At 33.4% G+C, this 16,923-nt stretch overlaps 8 protein-coding genes and 2 non-coding genes across 10 annotated transcripts; 4 read left to right on the plus strand and 6 right to left on the minus strand.

Moving 5' to 3' along the window:
- Positions 1 to 428: 428 nt before the first annotated feature.
- NDAI0D01250 (uncharacterized protein) lies at positions 429 to 1,061 on the minus strand (the record flags this gene model as incomplete). Its single annotated transcript, XM_003669634.1, has 1 exon — positions 429 to 1,061. The coding sequence occupies one exon, from the start codon at positions 1,059 to 1,061 to the stop codon at positions 429 to 431; it is 633 nt and encodes a 210-aa protein (XP_003669682.1).
- An 856-nt stretch (positions 1,062 to 1,917) lies between these two features.
- ALG11 (alpha-1,2-mannosyltransferase ALG11) lies at positions 1,918 to 3,300 on the minus strand (the record flags this gene model as incomplete). Its single annotated transcript, XM_003669635.1, has 1 exon — positions 1,918 to 3,300. The coding sequence occupies one exon, from the start codon at positions 3,298 to 3,300 to the stop codon at positions 1,918 to 1,920; it is 1,383 nt and encodes a 460-aa protein (XP_003669683.1).
- Positions 3,301 to 3,579: 279 nt separating this feature from the next.
- On the plus strand, positions 3,580 to 3,651 carry NDAI0Dtrna5M. Its single transcript has one exon. It is a non-coding gene; the product is annotated as a tRNA-Met (tRNA).
- A 1,730-nt stretch (positions 3,652 to 5,381) lies between these two features.
- NDAI0Dtrna4Q lies at positions 5,382 to 5,453 on the plus strand. Its single transcript has one exon. It is a non-coding gene; the product is annotated as a tRNA-Gln (tRNA).
- A 557-nt stretch (positions 5,454 to 6,010) lies between these two features.
- On the minus strand, positions 6,011 to 7,822 carry VAC8 (protein anchor VAC8; the record flags this gene model as incomplete). Its single annotated transcript, XM_003669636.1, has 1 exon — positions 6,011 to 7,822. The coding sequence occupies one exon, from the start codon at positions 7,820 to 7,822 to the stop codon at positions 6,011 to 6,013; it is 1,812 nt and encodes a 603-aa protein (XP_003669684.1).
- Positions 7,823 to 8,701: 879 nt separating this feature from the next.
- EDC3 (Edc3p) lies at positions 8,702 to 10,444 on the minus strand (the record flags this gene model as incomplete). Its single annotated transcript, XM_003669637.1, has 1 exon — positions 8,702 to 10,444. One exon carries the CDS (start codon positions 10,442 to 10,444, stop codon positions 8,702 to 8,704), a length of 1,743 nt encoding a protein of 580 aa, XP_003669685.1.
- A 477-nt stretch (positions 10,445 to 10,921) lies between these two features.
- NDAI0D01290 (uncharacterized protein) lies at positions 10,922 to 12,100 on the plus strand (the record flags this gene model as incomplete). Its single annotated transcript, XM_003669638.1, has 1 exon — positions 10,922 to 12,100. The coding sequence occupies one exon, from the start codon at positions 10,922 to 10,924 to the stop codon at positions 12,098 to 12,100; it is 1,179 nt and encodes a 392-aa protein (XP_003669686.1).
- Positions 12,101 to 12,327: 227 nt separating this feature from the next.
- Positions 12,328 to 13,287, minus strand: CDC10 (septin CDC10; the record flags this gene model as incomplete). The annotated part of the gene is made up of 1 exon (XM_003669639.1): positions 12,328 to 13,287. One exon carries the CDS (start codon positions 13,285 to 13,287, stop codon positions 12,328 to 12,330), a length of 960 nt encoding a protein of 319 aa, XP_003669687.1.
- A 394-nt stretch (positions 13,288 to 13,681) lies between these two features.
- MTQ1 (S-adenosylmethionine-dependent methyltransferase) lies at positions 13,682 to 14,638 on the plus strand (the record flags this gene model as incomplete). Its single annotated transcript, XM_003669640.1, has 1 exon — positions 13,682 to 14,638. One exon carries the CDS (start codon positions 13,682 to 13,684, stop codon positions 14,636 to 14,638), a length of 957 nt encoding a protein of 318 aa, XP_003669688.1.
- Positions 14,639 to 15,050: 412 nt separating this feature from the next.
- On the minus strand, positions 15,051 to 16,070 carry NDAI0D01320 (uncharacterized protein; the record flags this gene model as incomplete). The annotated part of the gene is made up of 1 exon (XM_003669641.1): positions 15,051 to 16,070. One exon carries the CDS (start codon positions 16,068 to 16,070, stop codon positions 15,051 to 15,053), a length of 1,020 nt encoding a protein of 339 aa, XP_003669689.1.
- Between the last annotated feature and the right edge of the window lie 853 nt (positions 16,071 to 16,923).

The raw sequence follows: 16,923 nt of genomic DNA on the forward strand, positions 1-16,923 counted from the left end.
TTCCAGGAAAAGATCAATTATCTTCCAAAGAATTTAAGATAGTCTATTAATTTATAGAAAAGATGATTCAATCTTCTGACACTTTTCTATAGATTGCAGCCAGAGACGTTTAAGTTTTAGGCCCTTAGATTAAGATAATACACTATGCGGCGCTCCCCTGCTTATAATCTCTTCAAGATTTAAGCTCTAACAGGAATACTTTCTAGGTGGCCTCATAAATAGAAATGTAAAAAAAAAATATTGATACTGCCCATTCCTTTAGCAGTAATGTAAATTATATACATAGACTATAATACCAAGCAAGGAGTAATCCCCATCACGCCAACTATTCAAACCATAAAGGGTTATAATGACATATATTAGATATTATATATTTATATCATATTCAACGCCCAAGCTTTGTGTTGGTGCCATAATTATTCAAGCTCTCATATTCCCAGCCAACCAAAAACGCAATTTTTCGCAAGACAAAGTATACTCATCCTGGAACCTGAAAAACCATCATTACAAAGAAACTTGATGAGAAAAACCCATCGCAGGGTCTTTTGTGTAACATCTACTAGATCATGAACTATGTGTACGAGCAGATTCAAAACATAAAGAATTGAAAAAAGAAGGATCAGCACTAAAAGTATTGTCTTCGTATCTGTAAAGCATTCAAAACTAAAGATATTATGATGCACTACTTTTTCTAAAAACGGGTTGGTTTGAAGTATTGTGCTTTTCGAATCTTTGGAGATAAGCATTTTCTTTTCGCTATTCGTTCTCAATAATTTGTTTACAGTCCATAGCCTTGCTGTGGCAAAACCTCTTGTCATTCCTATTTTATACTGGCACAACTTGCAACATGGTGTAGATAAGGAAAATGACTCTGTTCTCTCATGGGAAGGCTTGAAGAAGTCCATATTTTTGTAACATACAAGCTCCCAGAAATTAGATCCTTTTGCTACGGTTGAAAGCTTCGAATACGACGGCTTTGTTATGAATAATCCTGAGTAGTTTTTTATATGCTTTCTTATTTTGCTTTGATTTGCTTCATTGTAACCTTTGAGATTCTTCATCTTTTAGGGAGACCTCTGAAGGATATTGACTAGTATTTTATTTGAAAGTAGGAGGAGCTTCCCTTGATTCGATTCCAATTGGGAATGAATGTCTTAATAAGATAAGTTCGCGGAACTCTTGGTTATTATATCAGATGCACCGAATGTAATACTACGGATACGACATAGTCCAATTTTAAATCAATGTAGTAATATGATTATCAATATTTTGTTGAATAGGATGTCGAAGTGATAGTTGTGTAGCCATAGCCTTGACAGCATTCACAGACCTTCTTCGTTTTATTTGATCGACGCCCACTAAAGAAGGCGTAGTCGCCCAACTTTAAAAGCTTTATTTCAAAGAACTTCTAAAAAGGCCGAAGAATTCGGGATGGCTGGCCCAAAAGAATACAGCCTTCATTTCTTTACAAACAGTTTGAACCAGTCATAAACTCTCCATAAAACACATGAAAGATATAATATATAAAATATTATTTACTGTCATGATTCAATAAATTACATATGGGTTTAGCATAGTGCACTAAAGGTACCATCAATGCTTAAGGAGTTTCTAGGAGATAATTAGAAACCTTCCTTAAAACAACGTTTAAACTTCAATTATTTTTCTTACAGCCTTCCTTCTTCACACTTTCCTTTAATTTTGATAATATCACTCCCCAGCACGAATCAAATTTCTTGTCGGAAAACTGTTCTAAGGCGCAATCTTTTCCTCTTGATGTGATTTCATTTTTCTCTATCTCAGTGAGGTTGCAGACAACATCAAATAACTCTGTTAAGGTAGGATATTTTGACTCCGGATTGTAGTCTGGATCGCTTTTGTCTATGAAGAAAAACCCTGTCTTCTTCTCAGTGTCATTCACCTTTTTTTTCCAACTATATCCCAAGGGACGACAATATCTAATAACGGGCCCGCAGAAGCATGAACTAAAGGGATCAAACCGGACGCCAGGTACTCAACAACTGCTATGCCGAAGTGTTCGTTCCACATTGCATTGATACCAAAAGTTGATTCGTTAAGAATGGCTTTAATTTCTTCGTATGGGCAATCGGTCTTGAACTCGATTAAGTGTTTCGGGATCTTGAGTTCTTCGAAACAAAGATTAGTCAATTCTTTGACATATGCTTTATCGATTACTGATCTTGTTGACCCGAGGAAAACCAGGTTTAATGGTTTGCAATCAGGATGTTTATTCATAAAACTATGATAGGATCTGATAATTAATTTATGCCTCTTTTCTGGTCTAAACTGTGCCAAAACTACGCATTGGTTTTTTCTAGATGTTTCAATATAACTAACTAATTTCTCTGTCGAACATGGAGGATAAATTATCGTTGTAGGGAAATCAGACCAAATTTGCTTTATGTGATTGTTCGTCCATGTCGAATTAGTAACGATCACAGTAACATATTTACCAATGGCCTGGTAAGACAACATGAAGATTCTCCAGTAATAATATTTCAGTAAGTTTTTCATAGTTCGAGGTTGTTTTCTTAATTTCTTCAGCATGTCAGTGGAAATTATTGGATAATGCGTGTATGTCACTATAGGAATTCCAAGTAAAAAAGAAACAAATGGATATCCAAAAGGATACCCCATGGTATCACACCATACGTCTGGCGGGCAAGTAAAGAGCGCCTCAATAGAGAGGATAATAGAACCAAAACCCTGACCTAATAATGTAAATCTTGGCCAGGTTTTGTCATCCACTAAGGTTCGATATTTTAAATATATAAATACGATACGATTGGAGTCCAATGTATAATCAAATTTCTCTTGGACGTTTCTAAGAATGGTGGCTCCGTCGGTGTCAATGTCTCCAGTATAAATTAATACAATATTTGTTGAGTCATCAGTTAAAGTTGCTTCTACAGCTTTCCACAAAACCTTCTCCCCACCCCCGCCGGCATTACAATATGGATGGAAGAACCCATATATATATCTTCTTTTCTTTCCTTTTGAGAGTTCTTCTTTATCAGATTGTGTAATAATAGATGATAATTTTTGGTTGCGGAAGTTGTTGAATTTATTAGGATTCAGTGAAGATAAAATCAGAGAGCGTCTGATTGAACCTTGTTTCAATCCACTCGGTACGTTGCTGAATGTTTGTATATGACCAGCCTGTTGTTTGAAATCGTTTGGAAGAGCAAAAAGTTTCTTGCGGATAAAGTTACATAATATTCGTGTTATGATAATAGGTAATCCTATAACTGCTATTACGAAAAAAAGATAGGGAATCATTACCAAACTAAAATTAGGTGGAAAGTATGGTTCTTAATGTTATAGATACTAGAATTGAGGATTACTAACTTCCTATAGCCATGACAAGCCACCTACTAGCTGTAAATTGTTAAACCTAAGCTATACATGGACCATCCTTCACGTTTGAAGAAACTGTGTTCTTGAGAAAAGTGTCTAATTTAGCACTACTCCCATTGAAAACATAATAGCAACATTAGATCACAGGATGATTATTTTATGATGTGATATTCTTCGGATAATACAATTTCAATAAATTAGAGCGCCGTGGCGCAGTGGAAGCGCGCAGGGCTCATAACCCTGATGTCCTCGGATCGAAACCGAGCGGCGCTAATTTATTTTTTTCTATTTTACATTTCAAATTTAGCACTAACCTTAATCTACAATGGACTCATACAATTACAATATAACAGGATTAACTGGAAACGCTGCTTCCGAGCGGCTAACGATAACAAATTATAGGCTCGTATTATCTTTTTCACTACTGACGTTGACATGAATTTATATAGACCTATAAGTCGAAGTATCGATTCCTGTTTGTCCTGTTATTATTTTTATGTTATCTTATATATTTTTTATTTACTTTTAAGGAACAGAGCTCTTCTTAGTGCGGTAAAGCGAGGATTTTAATTTACTTTTATTACGTATACTTAATAATTAGGGCATTCCTAATCTAGAATGGACACATATACTTATAACAGGAGAGGATTAATGGGAATTTCGGTTTCCAAGGGTTGCTTTCTTTGCCTGTTTCATTTCTTTAATTATTTTGTTAAGGTAATTGGTTCTATTCTATTTTATTAGTGTCTTGCTGGGGGAGAGATTGTCTTTGCATAACGTTTTTGAACTATTGTGGTCTTTGACCTTAACTTATTAATCTAGGGGAGGGTTGTAATGTTTAATTCAACATGATTGGGGGTCAAACGTAGAAGCCTATAGTTTTCTTTATTTCTAGGATATGAAGCTTACAAAATTGTAAGATATCCGATTAGGAAAACGAAGTATTGGCGTCATGCCAAAGTGTCACAAAGAAGTATGTTTTATTTTATTTTTATTTGAGTAATTACTGTCACGAAATTACAAGTTGTTGTCAGAAAAGCAAGTCTAGAATTACTACGAAGTTATGAAGTGCGAAGTAATGACTCGAACTACGTTATGCACCGCACATGTTTGTAGCTGTATAACGTTTATTGAATTATATGATTGAATATCTTTTGTTGAATTAAGTCGAATGTTATTTAAGTGTTATCGTATTATTATTAAGATTGTTTTTTGATTGCAGCCACGTCTATGGTTTCGGCCGGTCATGCGTACAATAGTTATGTATTGGGTCGGTTAAGTTGTATGGTTTTGCTGAGTGTTTACCCAGGCGTTCTGGATTAGTCTCTCCTAATCATACCTACAAGTATTTAGAGTGTCCTGCAGATCATCTTGTCGAAAGGACTTTGAGAGCAGTGTTCGTGATTATCAGTTTTGTTTTTATGAATGCATGACTTCAACGAGATATTTTATGAACTTCTAGAATTTATTTGACTTACTAAGTTATTACTTTATTAACATTATCCTAAGCCACAACTGTGTTGAAGAACTATTTGTGTGCCTGTCGAAAGAAGATCCTACTAACTTTATTTTATTTTATTATTACCAATCCAGTGAATTGTCGTGGAACAGAAAAGGGTAAAGTATTATGAGGTTTGACGTTAAACGAACTTAAAAGGTAACACATTATGCAAATTACCTATTATATATTTGTTAGAGAAAAGTAGTGGTTAGTAAGAAAGGTTATTGACAAGAGAAAAAGTATTTTGAAAAGATTATAAAAGGACTGAAAGTTGAACTGGAATTAGAGGTATTTCAGTTAGTTCTATATATCTCTTTATTAGTTATTGTTTTTACTATATAAAGAGAGCAACCCGAAACATCTATTCGTTAGAATCCTAAATTCTACTCTCTACCTTTAAGAAGTTTAGATTTTGATCTATTATCCAACCCATATTTTACAGAGTTACTCGAGTTTGACCTAAAGTAGTAATTTCATAATAACAAAAAAAATGAATTGTTCTGGTCCTATAGTGTAGTGGTTATCACTTTCGGTTTTGATCCGGACAACCCCGGTTCGAATCCGGGTAGGACCTTTTTATACTTTTTATATCTTGAATATATATACCCCGAGTGGGACAGAGACAGATGTTGGACCGTTTTTTGGACCGATTTCGACTAAAAGTGGATTTAAAACAGCTTTCGCGCCCAAAAACTTTTGGTCGAAATCGGTCCAAAAGACGGTCCAACATCTGTCCCACTCGGGATAAATAGACTAAGCGTTCGCTAGATTAAGCTTCAGAAATTCTTAGTATGTTTAAGGTCTGTAAGTTACGATGGAATAAAAAATAGCTATTTTATGGTAGTTGTCCTGATTAAAGTAAATAATAAATATAAAATACAAATTAGATCTGCTCGTTTCACCCGAACTCATAGTTTTGCCATTTTGGAAACAAATCCTTCGAACCAGTTCTTTTATAATAAATAATTTAAACAATTAATAATGCTTACATTAAAATATTCTTATGGAACGTGTTCTATATTACAATATACAAAAATGAAAGTAATCATTGAATTTTTAATTTTCAAGGAACATTACAATGTATTTATAAATATTAAAGGAACTATCAAATTATAATATAATCACAAAATATTAGTTTAGAAATTGAAGTATTTGCTGAGTAATATTGTATAACTCTATGCTTGCATCTTCTACTGGTTCGGACATTCTAGAATTCTCGATTTCTCCATTTGCTTGTCCATTCTTATTTTTGTCAGCTCTGTTTTCGCCATTCTCATTTATATCTATACCAGAATTTTGTATTCTTTCAAATGTTACATTAGCCATTCTTGTAACCCCATCAATCATGTCTTTATCTGATTTGACTAAATTCATTATTTTTTCATTATGACTTTCTAAGAGCTGTAATATCGTCCAAAGTGCAATATGCTCAAATGTTGCATAATCACTATCTAAAAATCTTAATAAGAAACCGCGAATGCCATTACTGGGTTTGTTCCAGAATTCAATGATTTTATTATAGTTATTTATTCTTGAGCATAAATTGGCTAAGGCAGCTGCAGCGTTTCCTGAAACCTCTTGATTGGCAGAATAAGTCATTGGGATTAGTGCATCTAGTATATCCATGTCTAAAAGATCTAATTTTGAGACATCTGCTAATGCAAGGATTGCAAAGCATGCGGATATTTCACTTTGAACACTGATAGGTGATACTAGGGCTAGTTCTTTACATTTTTCAACAGCACCACTTTCGAAAAATTCTTTACGATTCTTTTCTGAAGAAGCTGCTAAGTTTCTTAGGGTGGAAACTGCATGACATTGAATCTCCTCTGAATCTTTATAGTCTAGTAAATTAACTAAAGGCTTTAAAAAACCAGCGTCTACTATTAACCCTTCATTTAATGGATGAATGGATATATTACGAATACAAGCAACACTTGCTAATATCAATGGAATTGAATCTGATTGAATCAATTTAACCAAATGAGGCAATCCTCCTGCCCTCACAATTTCTAATTGGTAACTTGTATCGGATGCTAAATTTCTTAATGCCAAAGTTGCTTGACATTTGACTCTTGAAGAAGTTGAATCCATTAGATTCACTAGCTTAGTAACCAACCGAGGTTCAGTTTGGGATAATTTTTGTCTATTTTCTTCATCTACAGCAATGTTTGATAATGCAGTAGTACAATAATATTGAACATCAGGATCAGTAGATGACAGTAAAGACACCAAGATTGGGACAGCACCAGCATTTACTAATTCTTTTCTATTTTCACCTGAATGGGTCATATTCAGTAGAGCCCCCGTGGCGTTTCTCTGTACTCTCATATGCTTTGATTTAGCCAATTTTGTCAATGGAATCAATGCACCAGAAGTTGCAATTTTGCTTTTATTATCATCTCTTGTAGCCAAATTGGTAATACAACCTACCGCGTTACATTGAACCTCCACATTATCTCCCATCATTTGATTAATTAATGGATTTAATCCACCCATTTCTACTATCAATAATTTATTTTCATTATTTACAGCCAAATTACCCAAAGCTGCACAAGCGGCAATTTGAATTTGAGAATCATTACTTTGTAATAAAATTAAAATTGGTTCTAGGACTTTTCTATCAACTTGACAAACGTATTTTTCAGTAATTTCAGCGAATGCTAAAGCTGCGCTTCTTTGTAAATTCAAATTATCCGAATAGACTAAAGTGGTTAATGCCTTTAATGGACCACCTGAATAGAAGTCCAAATTATCTTTATTTTCTAAATATCCTAACAATGCAGTGACGGCTTCTCTTTCATTATCTGCAATGGGTAGGATGTTAGAGTCATCGTCTATGTTAGCATTGTTTGTATTGTTAAATTGAGAATCATTGATATTGGATTCATTATCTGAATACGAATCTGAAGTATTTTTCAAACAGCTACAACATGAACCCATCACTTTTTTATTTGCTTTTTTTCTTCTATTTTGTTTCTTTTGAGTTTGTTACGTTATGAGGTACTGCGATGGAGCTTTTCAATCAATCAATGATCAATGATATAATGAATTCCTGGGCGTTGTTTCAGTTGGTAAAGGAAACACACTTGCTTATGAGTATGTATGGATATGTATGTTTTGATTACTTGCGACACTAAAGTATAGTTAAAGTAGGTATTTGGTATATATGCACCTATGCACCTATGTACATATGTTAATTGATTATGTGTAACCAGGGAATGTTGATAACATGTATAAATGGAAACAAGTAATTTTTTTCCCTCGTTTGGGTTTTACGTATTTTCGAAACGGGTTGCCAAGCAAACAAATAAGCAAACAAGGAAGTTATGTAGCGTTAAGGTACATAATCTAAAGAGGGTACAAAATACAAACGCTTACTCTGAACCAAGTTCGCACCTGTCAGTATCAGAAACAGTGTGATGGATATTCGCTAGAAATGCATAACCGTACTTTTGGTGTATACTATATCGTAATTAAGATGAGATAAGACTTAGGGCAACTACCTCCATCGTAATGGCCCTCATTATTGTCTTTTTCAGTGTTTCATGGTACTAAAACTAGGTCTAAGAAGTAATCATATGTATTTTGCTTTATATCCATCCATCGGTAAGGTACTAGTTCCTAAGGTTTGTACTTCTTGGTAAAATTAGTTACTACCTAACACTACAGATATATATAGACTAAGCTATATAAGTTTCAGATTAACAAAAATACAAATATGGAAATCAGTCACCTCTGGGCCTCAGCCACATAGGCATACCAATGGTGTATTGAACATGAACACAAATATTTTGTCTTTTAATGCAGATTCAGGCTTCTTTATAGATCGATTATTTTATGACCCTTTGTTACAAACAAATCTATATTTTGGAATTTTTTGAATGAATTTTTTTCAAAATATACTTGATTAGCAATCCCGGTGTCAACTAATACAAGATGGGAAAGTTTTTTATTATCCATTGTCTTGTGCAAATTCAACAAGGAATTTATTGGCCAATTAGAACACAATATACCATCAACATGATTAATACAATTCTCAAAGTTTTTCATACCTGTACTTGATTCATAACCAGAGGGGAAATCGATCGACCAAAGTTCACAATTACTATTATTATTCTTATTATTTTTTTGATAGTTACACCATGTTAGAATTTCAATTAATTCATATTCTAAACCGGTGTCAAAATCATCTAACAAATCACAATCAAATCCTTGTAGCCCATCAATGACAAGTTCAATACTTGGATTATTTAATGTTTGAAATATTGCTTTCAATGATTCAATGATGTTTTTCCTGTTGACACCTTCTTTATTTTTATCATTGTTCCTAATAATAAGCTTACCACCACACTTTTCAAAAATCTTTAAATTTTCAGAAATTTCCCTCATTTTATTGCTATTGTTATTGTCTGCATTGTTAGAGAAAGACGATTGTACGAATAATAATATGACATCTATTTTATTTGATTGAACCAAATATTTTGCCAAAGAAATGGCTTTAAGGCCTGATCTACCAACATCTGATGCTATTATAACAGCTAAAGGGTTTTTATCATTATTTTTGTCATTCTTAAAATTTTTGTCATTCTTATTTTTACTTTTATCTAACAATTTATCTTTCAAAAAATATGATGAATTGATAGCAAAATTTTCTGCTAATGAATCTGTACTAATATGGAATTTTTCAAAATTAATTCTTTCAATTTCCAATAACTGTATTGGAGTAACTAAGGGGATGTTTTGATTCGTTTTGGAATCCTTTACTGTGTTTTGTTGTTGAGGTTGATATTGTAATTGTAAAGATGATGTTGAAGAGTTTAAAGATTGTCCATCATGAACAACATTGTTCGTATTTTTATTCAATGTTTCGTTTAGAAGTAAATTTTCTATATTTTGAAGGACATCTTTATTATTCGTATTTATATTATGACTATTAGCATCCTTATCATTGCTACCACTAACGGCAGAATGTAATAAATGCGTAATATTGATGGATTTCGTTATAGGTAAATAATTTGGATCATCAATATCATCGAATTCATAATCATCCTCATCTTCGTCTTCGTCATTGTTTACATTTTCATTGCCTGTAACAATCATTTCATTATTTTGATAGTGATCTTTATTTACGACATGAGTAATGTTATTATTGTTGTCATATTCTCTTAATTGGTTAAATATATCTTTTTTGTTAAATAGATTCAAATTACCTTGAAAATCGAAATCTTCATCTTGCTTGATCTTCTCCACATCGTCATTTTTCCAATCAATCTCATTTGCATTCCCATTGCCTATTTCATTTGATATCTGCCTTTGTTTATTGTTATTATTGGCATTGTTCGCATTGATATTATTGGATACTGCTTTCTTTTTGGCAACGTTCAAAACTTTCAAATCCTTAAGTCTTGAAGAACGAACTTTAAAGGCTTGTGATCTCCCACCATCACTAAATTTCACATTATTCAAAGTCAAACCTTTGTTAGTAGCTTTAGCAATTTTACCAGTAATTAACTTACCATCTTTTAGTTCCACTTGGACTTCAAATCCAACGAATTGGGACATGGTGTTTGAATAATAATTTTTTACCTGTCAGAGTTCTTTGTGTATCCTTTCCTAAAAGTACTATGAGTTTAATTATGAATTGATTATCTCAACGAGTATAGTATATTCTGTTTTTACCGCTGCTGTCGACTCCATATGTTTATGTTAATGTTTATGTTTATGTTTATATATATATTCTCTTGTCTTACTTGTTTTTCGTCAACTTCTAACGTCAAGAAGAAAGAAGCGAGAACTTCCATCGTCTTGTACGTCAAAATAGTTCAATCCAGTTGAAACATCTTAGATTTATTGTTAGAAAGGTCCCTTAAAAGTAAGAGTTAATCCCTTCCAATTATCCCCTGGGTACTTGAGAATAGTGTATACTGGTTAGGAAACTGGATAGTTATTTGTATATCTCCATCCTTTACCATCGTTAGTTTGCTGTTAAACAGTTGAATTACTACCAATCCCCCAGCAACAAGGCCATATAACGAAAAAATGCGTGTATTAAAACTACTGAAAAACGCTACTGGTGGTGCCAGTATTAGTTTACTTCCCGAGGATAAAGAGGATTTATTCACCATTCATCAACTGATCGATAAAGATGATGAAATAATTTTCAAGAAAAAATTCACAACGAAGACTGCACAAGTTAATGAACAAAGTTCTACCACTAAGAAGACAACGGATTTAGCAAGATTAAGAATCAAAGTTCTTTCCAATGAATTTTCTCTGGCTGATGATTATTTAAAATATAAAGGTGTCACCACTACGGATGAATCAGGTCAATCAAATGTTGATATTCCTGTGGGTAAATTTCTTTCATTTGTTGTGAATTTCACTTACCCTTTTACAATTATTAAGGATGAATTTGATAAATATGCTGAAAAATTATTAAATAATGCATGTAATCCTGAATCTAAATCAGATACAGCTGCTGTAGTATTACAAGAAGGTATCGCTCATGTTTGTTTATTGACACCATCCTCTACCATCTTAAAGCAAAAGATAGAATATAGTATGCCGAAGAAGAAAAGATCCACTGATGTAATGAAATTCGATGAAAAGACAACAAAATTCTATAAGGCAATCTATGAATCCATTAAGAAAAATTTCGATATTTCTAATTTGAAATTAATTTTATTATGTTCTCCTGCATTTTATGCCAAGACACTTTATGATAAAATATTACAATATGCTAAAGAGGAACAAAATAAATTGATTCTAAGTAATCAAAACAAATTCTTAGTGGCTCATTGTTCTACAGGTTATTTACAAGGTATTAGTGAAGTTCTTAAAGATCCATTATTTACATCGAAATTAAACGATACTAAATATACACAAGATGTTCAAATTTTGGATGATTTCTTGAAACATTTAGATGCAGATGATTTTAAAGCTTGGTATGGTGAGAGTGAAGTTGTAAAAGCTGCTGAAATGGGGGCTATCAATTATTTATTAATAACAGATATTATAATGAGATCCTCTGATTTAGTTCAAAGGAAAAAATTCCAAAACGTGGCTGATGTAGTCGAACAGAATGGTGGTAAGGTCATTGTTTTCAGTACCTTACATGAATCCGGGGAAGAATTAGATAAATTGACAGGTGTAGCTTGTATCTTAAAGTATCCATTGCCTGATCTAGATGAAGATTATGAAGACGGTGAAGATATATAAGATCTAGTGAAAAAAACAAGATCCCTTCAGAGATTTTTCATATCGTTGTTTGAAATTATTATAGATAATATTTATTTCTTTTCACTTTGACTTTATTCATTTATTCACTCTTAAAATAAGCATTTTTTATGCATATATCTATATATTTTCAATTTTTATACTGTTGACTATACAATCCTGTCAATGGTATAAATAATTTTTTTTTTTGAATAGTTTTCATTTTACCGTTATTTCAATTGAGCAGAAGAACGATTACTATTAGCATTTTCTTTCAGGGCAATCAATTGCCTTGCTCTAAAACGTTCGTAATGAATATAAGATGTAGATTCGATTAAATCTTGTAAATGTGTTCTAATTAAGAACTCTCTTAAGTATACGAACTCACATTGATTCATATCTTCTACGTTGATGGCACCCCAGCGTGTTTTTCTCCCTCTGAAAGTTTGGCCATCGACTTCAATTTCCTTTTCTGAGCCAACAACAGCGAATGGGATAATTGATCTTATACTTTTATTCAATTCTAATTCTTCATCCGTTAAATCTTCATTATCATATGGATATATTTTGAAATTATACTTTTGAAATTGTTTTTGAATATTTGATCTAAAATTAACTCTTTCATCGATGGTTAGAGCATCTGATTTAGCAATAACTGGAATGACATTGGCCAATTCAGTCAATTTTTTCAAAGCGGCAATATCTAACTTAGTTAAACCTTTATTATTTGGTTGTAAGAAATATAAAATTGCATGAACTCTTGTATCAGGGAGATGTCTCTCACGTTGTGCTGTTAATTCTTTACGTAAGTAAATGGAATGTTGTTCTTTAATATATTTAACTATTGGTTCCCAGACTTTATCATTATTGATTTGATCACCAAATCCTGGGGTATCAATGATGTTAATGTTCAAACGAACCTTATCTTCAATTAATGAATGAGTAGATACTTTCATTTCTGTGGTTTTCGAGATAGGTAGTTTAGTAATATCGTTGCCCGTAGCAGTATCAATCAAATGGGAGGCAAACAAAGTATTAATTAATGTACTTTTGCCTAAGCCTGAATGACCTACAACCATAATGTTAAATTGAAATCCTCTCTTAAGTAGACGGTGTTCAATTTGTGTAGTAATTGTGTCGAAACCAACGTAGGAAGTTGGTTCAAGAGCAGCAGTCATTGAAAGAGACATTGTTATTCGGTGAAATTCAGTACTTTTCGGAGATGTTAGTTCTTGAGCCTTTATACCTTGATTATAGAGTAGCCAATAATGAACCTTACTTATGTACTTTTCTCAATGTTAAGCACTTTTGTCTCTTAGATCAACAACACATAAGAAGATTCAGATGTTTTTGATCTCGATAGTTTGATTAGGTTCCACAAATTTTTTCAAAACACAAAACTAACTCGTTGTTACCCGTCACGGGTAGAGGAATTCTCTTATTAAGAGTAAATCCTTAATTAATTAATTAAGTAGAGATGAAGCAATTGATCGAGTGGTGATGACAGTTATTGAACACCTACAATTCGAAGGCCAGTGATTAATGAAGAAGGTAAGCTTGTTGTAAATGTTGCCATAATACGCTATGCCAAGAATTAGTCCTGTCCTTGCAAAAAAAGCACTTTCCATCCAACCATATTTACCGCTATTACTCCCGGAATGCAGAACCTTAGAATCTGCTAAACAAGAATTGAAATGGATTCGTTATGAACTGTCATCATCTAATAGGACACACTATCGTATGAGTGTAAAAAAGGCATGCCTCTTAAGATACCAGCATGTGCCATTACAATATATCCTTGGCACTCAACCATTTGGCTCCTTGAACATCATCTGTAAAAGGAACGTTCTTATCCCCAGATGGGAAACTGAAGAATGGGCAACTGCATTACTTAAGTGCTTGATTAAATATTGGAAAAACCATCAATTACGCAAACCATTATCTATATGGGATCTTTGCTCGGGATCTGGTTGCATCTCACTTCTAAGTAAATCAGAGCTAAATAAAGCTGACATTAAATCCAATATTACTGCAATTGATTTATCTTCTGCTGCAATTTCCTTAATTAAGTTAAATATGCAAAAATTGAAAATACAAGCTATCAACGTAAAGCAATTGAATATTTTAGATTGTGGACCAACAAATAACTCATTCCAAGAAATCGACGTTTTGATATGTAACCCGCCCTATATTCCTAAACATGATTTCAATATAAGCGTTAATAAATCAGTTAGATTATATGAACCTAAATTGGCATTAATTGGTGACTTGGAATTTTATGAAAATTTAATAGATTCCTGGTTGCTAAAAGGAAATAATCGAACTGTCAATTCGTTTGTTTATGAAATTGGGGATATACATCAGTTCAACTATATTAAAGAACGTATCAATAAAAACCCGTTATTAAAAGATACTTGGGAAGTTGGATTAAAATTCGATAGTAATGGGAAACCTAGATGTGTCTTTGGATTCAATAAAATAAAACCAGCTTTCAAGTATATTTTCCATGAATTTGGCAGCAGCAGTGGTATTCAGCTTTAAAAGAAGATTTATATATGAGTGAATAAGAGCTTCTGCCAAAGGTCATACCTAGCACTACCATTTGATAACTTCTAATAGAGAATTTACAAGTACAAAAAGGAAATGTTGAGCTGCAGAGATATCCAGCTTGATCCGTCGGAACGGACTAGTGGACTTAACGAAAGATGGATATCAACTGAAACTTAATTTAGCAATCGATATAGTTCATATCTTCTTCTCAATGGTAGTTAAAAGTTAATTAATTTATATGTAAGTTGATCTTATCTAGCCGTTAAGCTAGTTCGACTTGTACGTATTCTAACAACTGTGGGTCAAAAAATCAAATATTTTTAGAATATTAAAATTATTAATTAATTTATAGAAACTACTAGATTAAGTTATAAGAAAAACGGTTAGAAATTGAAAGGGAGAACTACATGATAGAACAACATTCTGCAAACACAGATTTTCTCTTCTCCTGTTCTTTAGTGGCTTTAGAAGGTCTTATATTCCTACCTGCAGGTTTTTCTTCTTCACCTAAAATGGCTACTGGAATACTCGCACCAGCACCTGCATAACCTGCTGAACTAACAGCAGTACCGATTGAAGAGCGTCGACGTCTTACAGGTGTAGTACCAGTTTTAGTTTCTTTTGCTCCAGCTGTTCCAGTAGTTGCTTCTGTTCCTGTGGCACCTGTTACCTGCTTTCCAGTTGTTCTTTTGGTACCAATGCTATCATCACCGGACCTCCCTCCAGCACCAACCGCTGCCTCTGTGGCGCCAGTAGTACCTGCGGTTCCAGTTGCCATTGTTCCCTTTTCTTTGTCCCTATTAGATGTTTTCCCAGTAGTACCATAATATTTAGAAGCAATTCCATAAAAAGTTTGACCTTGTATAGCAGCTACTTTCAATTCTAATTCTGAGGCAGTTCTTGAACCATCTGAACCTGCCAAAGTGCCAGCTCCCCAAGGCGAGCCTCCATGAATTTCATCAATATTTGACAAATTCCCAAATACATTCTTATAACCCAAGGGGACATAGATAATACCATGATGTGCCAAATAATTCAAACAAGTCTTAATGGTAACTTCTTGTCCACCACCATAACTCGCAGTACTAACGAAGAGCCCAGCAATTTTCCCATCTAATTGTCCCTTCACCCAAATGCTACCAGTCTTATCCCAAAATGCACACCATTGAGCTGGTAAATTTCCGAATCTCGTTGGTATCCCGAACAAAAAGGCATCATATTCTATCAATGTATCCTTTGTTGCCACTGGGATATCTGAAGGTTTTGGAGGCGCACTCATTTTATCAAGCACAACTTGAGTTAAAGTTTCCTCCACTCTAAATATATCTGCATGACCTCCCATGGATTCAATACCCGATTGAACAGCTTTTGCCAAATTTGTAATATGGCCATATGTCGAATATGTAATGATTGCAATTTTCATCTTGCTATCCTTGTATCCTTTCTTTTTTTTTTATGGTTGAGAAACTGTAATATAAGCAATCTGTTGTTAATGATAGTGGCAGAAAGACAAGAAAAGAAATCTAATTTTTGAAAAGTAAAAAGGGTGAAAAATTTACACTTATATAACCTCCAAGATTCCACACATTAAATCAATGAATATACGTGTTGGAACATACCATTGATGATACGTTTTTTGTTCCCTGTTTCCGATCTGCTGATGGTCAACAATCGGTATTGGTTTGGTATGGTCTGGTATAGTCTGAGGAGTACATACTTGAGCAGATCTTACCATTCAGTTTGGTTTAAGTTATCTCAGAGAACGGGAAAGGGATAAGAAAGACCCAGTCATCAACTTGTTTTTTATGCTACGAACAACTATATATATGTATAGTTTTTTTCTCACACTGTCATTTTTCAAAGGGCGGACAGTCATTATATAAACTAAATTAAACCAAACCTCAGAGTAACGGTAATTACAACGGTAATGACAACGCTAACTACTCCCAGATATTGCTGTAATGCTTGGTGTGTGGGTGGAGATATCTATATCCATCCGTGAGGGTATCGGCGGATAGTTTGCCGTTTGCAGTGATTAACTCTTTTACTTTCGCAGTTGTCTCTTCCTTCTCTTTCTCTTTCTCTTTCTACGTAGTGTAACTAAAACGAGTTATCATAAGCGTCAATATATCAGCAATGTTCAATTAGTTAGTTATACAGTTGTTGAATTAAGATATTTAATGATGTCTATCGACATGAAGAATTTGAACCATATGCTATAATAATATATTCAAATCAAACTCAAACTTGATACCTCCATAAAGAAAGGTCTTCCT

This window comes from Naumovozyma dairenensis, chromosome 4 (assembly GCF_000227115.2).
Source record: "Naumovozyma dairenensis CBS 421 chromosome 4, complete genome".
In the NCBI taxonomy this organism is placed as follows: Eukaryota; Fungi; Ascomycota; class Saccharomycetes; order Saccharomycetales; family Saccharomycetaceae; genus Naumovozyma; species Naumovozyma dairenensis.